This window comes from Nelumbo nucifera, chromosome 1, assembly GCF_055504915.1.
Source record: "Nelumbo nucifera cultivar China Antique chromosome 1, China Antique-T2T, whole genome shotgun sequence".
Lineage (NCBI taxonomy): Eukaryota > Viridiplantae > Streptophyta > Magnoliopsida > Proteales > Nelumbonaceae > Nelumbo > Nelumbo nucifera.
The window spans coordinates 16,091,204-16,097,013 of NC_142649.1; the positions used below are offsets into that span (position 1 = coordinate 16,091,204).

The 5,810-nt window shown below is 38.8% G+C and overlaps 1 protein-coding gene across 1 annotated transcript; it reads right to left on the minus strand.

The window, feature by feature from the left end:
• Positions 1-210: 210 nt before the first annotated feature.
• Positions 211-1,131, minus strand: LOC104611581 (abscisic acid receptor PYL12-like). The gene has a single exon (XM_010278711.3). The coding sequence runs from the start codon at positions 972-974 to the stop codon at positions 417-419; it is 558 nt and encodes a 185-aa protein (XP_010277013.1). The 5' UTR covers positions 975-1,131; the 3' UTR covers positions 211-416.
• Between the last annotated feature and the right edge of the window lie 4,679 nt (positions 1,132-5,810).

Below are 5,810 nucleotides of genomic sequence, written 5' to 3' on the forward strand. Positions count from 1 at the left end.
CGGCACTCAGGTGGGTCCGTTCAATGATGGGTCTCCATCTTCCTTGTTTTCCCAACTCTGGTTCTGGTGTAATGTGAATGCTCATATTTTCCCAACTCGAAGAAACAGAACTTGCAGAAGAAGAACGAGTTTCCATGATTGTCCCATCTTTTTTTCTACTCAATTAAGAGAAAATTTCTGCGGAAATCAGAAATCTCATACTTTCTCATCTTTCTAGTCTCAGAAACTCAGGTAATTCATTAATATTTGCCTTCTTTACAAGGAGGAAATAGGAGACGATGCTCAACAGAAATACAAGTGGAAAAGATTCTAACTTTCTAAGTTAACAATCTCATACGATCAAACCAAACACTAAAGCCTACTAGTGTTAGTCAGTAATCTATATCCATGTTCATATTATACAACAAATTACACATCTATGGTGAAGCCATTTTCTCTGCAATCCTAGCCAACGACCTGTGGTTGCACTTTACAATCGTATCGGCGAACAAGCAAGTATCCTCCTTGGTACTCCCCGGCGGCACATCAACCACATAAGACTCCACCACCACCGTCTTCCCACCACCACCTTCTCCGTTATCGTGAAGACTCATGATCGACCGATAATTGCTGAGCCGATGGTCGCCACCCACAATGCTAAAACCCATGACATGCGACTCATCATCCAGCGCATCCAGCCGCTCCATGCTGGTCCCTGCCGGGAGGCCCGACACCACCTGCACCTCCCGCAGGCTACCGATGCCACCATCGCCATACAGCAAAGAGCAACTCCTCACGAACCGCTTGTAGGCTTGTGGGTTGTCGAAGCGACGAACCACGGACCACACAAGAGGCAGAGGCGCGTCGATGGTTTGAACGAGGCTGGAGCTACACTGGTTGGGCGAGAGATCATGGATGTGGTACCGAGTTACCATCTCCACCATATTGGGATCCTTGTATGTTTGTCTCTGGTTCGGATTTTGGGTGTAGAGCATTTGAGTGAAATCGAAAGCAGAAACTCCAGAAACCAGGAACCCTTCTTTAGTTCTTCCTCTTTACCACTGTGCGTTCCCTTCCTTCGATTTCACGTCGTCCATTGTTTACTTAAAGCCCAAGAGAACGCCATTAATAAATAGCGTATGGGGGGGTGGGCAGGGGGAGAGCCTGTTATATATAGCAAAGCTTTGTTTAAGCTCTGGCCCCTGTTTTGGCCTCTTGCGTCCTCCCATGTCGGTGACCCTGTCCCTACTTGGTGATACCATGCGCCGTTATCTACGGCGTATGTTAGCAAACTCGGCGCTCCCCCCAATCAATCTCCAACGAGTCAGTCGCTTTTACAGTTGTTGCGACGCATGTCTTATGCGATTGACATGTGGAGTTAAAGGGTATAGCGGTAATTTGGGCGAGCAAAACGCCGGATTGCTCACAGTGGTCACACGTGCAGGCGACCGCAAAAGCGACTACGAGAGCGGTGATTGAGACTCGCTGTCGGGTTTTGGGATGTATGTTGTGTGACGGCAGTAAGTTATTATGAGTTGACCGTTTGACCAAGGAGATTAGGATGATGAGGTGGACGGCGGGAGTTTACTCTTGATCCACGTGGCAAATTGGATGTTGTCGATGGGGGTGAGTATGAATCGTGCACAGTGCGCGACTATCCATGGATTTCTAGAATATTCTCAGGATTCCATTAGACCCGGTTTTTCAGAAGATATGGATAAGGCTCTTCCTTCTTTGCTTGTTTGTCCGTACTGAGATGCAAGCCTTACAAAAGCACACTCACATTAAAGCAAAGGCGGGCGGCCGATAGCTATTAGCTTGTCGGTTCCTAGAAGTTGCTGGAAAAGATGACGTGGGTGCCTGGGTAGAGGGGACCAGATCGTCGGATCCTTGACCCGATCAAGCAACAGCTGAGAGGACTGAGCTCCGGTTCAGTGTAGTTTTGCAGAATATATTAGGGTCTATTTGGTTTATAGTCGGAATCGAAATCAGAATGTGAATTGAAATTTTTGGAATGATTTATTGCTATTTGGTTCAAATATAACTTGGAATTTCATTTTTAAGGGTGGGGAAGGAATGATCATTCCCTCAAATGGAGGGATGCCATTCCATCAGGAACGAGAATAAGATTTTGATTCTATCAAATATTAATTAAATAATTTGAGATTCCACAATTCCCATTCCAAAACCTTATTCTTGTGAAGTAAATTAATAAAACACACGGTTGAAGAATGTTTTAGATTAAATAGATATCAAATTAACACAAATCGTTTTATTATAGTTTGATGCAATTTTAATAGAATTTGGGTCATTTTATTGGACTTAACACAATTAGAAAAGCCCAAGCAATGTATATGTTTCCATAAATAACACAAATAGTCTATATAAGCATTAAATTTGATTAGAACTATATATTTTTAAGACCCTAAGGTCAATTCCTTTCATAACCAAATATAGTTTTGAGAGTTTATTTTACTATATATTATATATTAATATAATTCATTATGTATGTATGTTTTGGTTGGGTTTGGTTTGGTTTCAAAAATTCAAGAAACCGAACCAAAACCGTAAAACCAAATTTGTAAAGAACCAAACGGTTTTCATGTCTAGATGTTTGATTAGGTTTGATAGTCTGGACCATATAATGAATACCTTTTTTAAGTGTACTTATGTTAAAACTTAGAACCGAATTATGGTGGCTCGGGTGGTAGGGTCTTTGGCTGATTGTAAGTTGTAACCTGTAACTGACACTTGGGAATTGGGATGAAATGCCGCTGCCACCAGGGTTGTGGGCTAAAGGATATGGGGGCATGAGGATGGATTACCCCGCTGTTTGGCCCCATGGACCCAAAATAGCATAATTACGTCAGCCCATTTAACATTAGAGTTTTGTTGGACTAAAGTGGGCTTTTTCAGTCCAATCCAAGTGTCTGGCCCAGCAGAAAGTCTAAAAGGTGAAACCGTGAAAGACTGAAAGTGACTTACATCATGGCAAGCTGGCTGTTACAACAACCTCGCGTCTTTATCTTTTGGACTGCCTCATAAGCTATGGGCCTATGGCTACACGCAAGGCGCTTTTCAAACTCCTTTACGAAATCCATTTTCAATTATTAGACTTTTTATAATGTTACCACGTGGCAAATAACCAACAATGGCACGGTGGGTAGACTTTTTTGTATGAGGTGCACGAGCTCTTAAAGAGTCCTAGTAGGCAGTAGAGGTGCAAAGCAGATTTAATTTCAACGTAAACTCATGCAATGCATGGGGTTTAATACAAGTTCAGTTAAGTTGTGTTGGCAAATTTGGGTTTTTGACATCAAGGTCCATGTGGGTTGGCCTTGGGTCAACCCTTTACCCGACCCAATCCATTAAATTTATATCCCACTTTGGTAATAAGGATTAAAAGGGGTTCAAAGATATTAAAAGAAATAAGGAATTCAATGGTGAAGGAAAATGTTACAAATATCGACTATTAAAGAGAAAGAGAGGGGGAATGATCTTATTAGGGAGAATAATAATGGGCTTTATTAGAAACAATTATGACCTAAGAGGGTTTGTATTTAACCATGGATATGGAATTAAATAGAGTGGAAATGGTGAAACAGAATTCATGTAATCAACCCCATATAATTGAAATAAAGCATAAAAGATTACGATGATGATGATGCTGATTTGGATGGGCTAGATTAGATGAAATGTTGATACATCATTTAATTTAGATGGGCTTGATGAAATGAAATTTTGATACACTATTTGGATGGTTGAGAGATTCATTAATTGACTCTAAGAGGCCTTAGGAGGCCTTTTGATGGTCCAAATCTTGGGTTTTTATTTGGCACATAGTATTACTTTACGTATCTTAGATTTTTAACAGATTATGTGATCACTTGTATAGCTGAGAATATTAATTGGAATCTCTGACGGTTGAGATTAATCATCTATCTTAAGAGACCATTTTTCTGGTCTAGATTTTGAAAAGATCGGGAACATCATTTGGAGGGTCTAGATTAGATGAAATCCTATAGTAAGCTTGGACTAAATTTTAGATATTGTTTAATATTTCAATTTACGTGGTTGTATTTTATAGCTTTTTAAAGAAGTTACTTTAATCACTCGGTTTGGTGGAAATCTTGGTTACTTGCAGACATGGACAATAAATGAGCAATTTCATAATTGCCCACTCGTTTACACCATCGATGATATGCAAAGTTTTCGAGGGGCGATCTTACACAAAAATAATTTAGCTCAGTTTGGAAGGGGTGGATTTGAGCTGAGTCGAGTCGAATATTTGGTTATTTGAACTTGGTTCACTAAAATTGTGTTAGGCTCGAGCTCAAATTTAAGGTCAATTCGAGTTAGAGACTTGGGCTTGAGCTCAGCTCGGTCCAAAGCTTGCAAGTTCGAGCTTGACTACAAGCCAAGTTTTTCTCTATATATTATAAAAATTATTTATTATTACATATAAAAATAAAAATATCATATAAAAATGTTTTATTTTACATACAAAAAAATAAGAATTATAAAAATGATTTACTATTATACATAAAAAATAAAAATATTATTATATAATAAAAATTATTTATTATATATATTTATATATTTATGTGTGTGTATATATATGTATGTATATATGTATGTATGTATATATCAGGCTCGAGCTCGGCTCGAAACTCAATTTAAACTAAATTGAGCCGAGCTTTTCACGAGCTGAGCTCGAATAGCTCGTGAGAAGCTCGGCTCGTGACCACCCCTATTTGGAAGGAGTACAAATGCAAATATGTAGAGTGCAAAGCCTTATATTTTGTATGTATTTGCACTGTATTTTACATTTATACTCTTTCCAAACTAAGCCTTAAGTGTTAATTAATAGACCCTTTATTATCTAAACTAGGAGGGAGTAGATGATATCAAGAACCAAATTTGGATTTACCAATGATCCGTTTGTAGCCCTACCCAAATAATGATGTTTTCATCACTATCCCATGCACATAATTGGATGCAAAATGTTGTGTGACCATATCAAATTAGATCACCCATGGTGTACCCATATCCAATTGAATAGTTGAGATGCGGTGTGCCCAAATCATTTTTTTGTGTCAAAAGTGTCAAATCATTTTTATGACATTTGGCATAAAAATCATATTCACTTCACATGTATGAAAATCACATTTTCCTTGGAAGAAACCCAATCGAGGTGTTGATATAGAGTTTCTCTATAAAACATGGTAGTGGCCCTAGTGGGAACTAGAACATACTATAGCTTTAAACCATGGAAGTGGTGATATTTATGCAGTCATTACCCTCTAAGAAAACAGAGGCAAGAGACACAAGGCCACATTCGTTTACCGATATCTTGCAAGAGGTAAATTGATCAACATCTTTGCGTTCTCACACTGCTATGTAATGGGTACTACAAAACAAATTTTTTAATAATCTCCTGGAGGGTGGGTAAGTTGCTTATCCACCTGCCAAAATAATTATCCTCTCTTACCTCTTTCTTTGTCCAAATAAGTAAAAGTAAAAGTGTGTAAAAACACTAACACCAAAGTTACTCGCACAATTTCTACCCAAGAATCACTTGCCCGAGTAAGTGTATTATTTAAGTACCGAAAAAGAAAAGTAAAAGGGATTAGAAGTAGAAGTAGAAGAAGAGAAAGACAGCCAATCATACCTTGTATTGAAACAGTAACCATCATCAATGCGGCACATTCACCAAAGAGTAAACGCAAGTCATTGAAAAGACCTCAAAGCTTCTAGACATTTGGTTCACAGACAAAACTCTCAAGCATGGTTTCTCAAGATGCGGCTACAATTTCTTAGATCAATCGCTG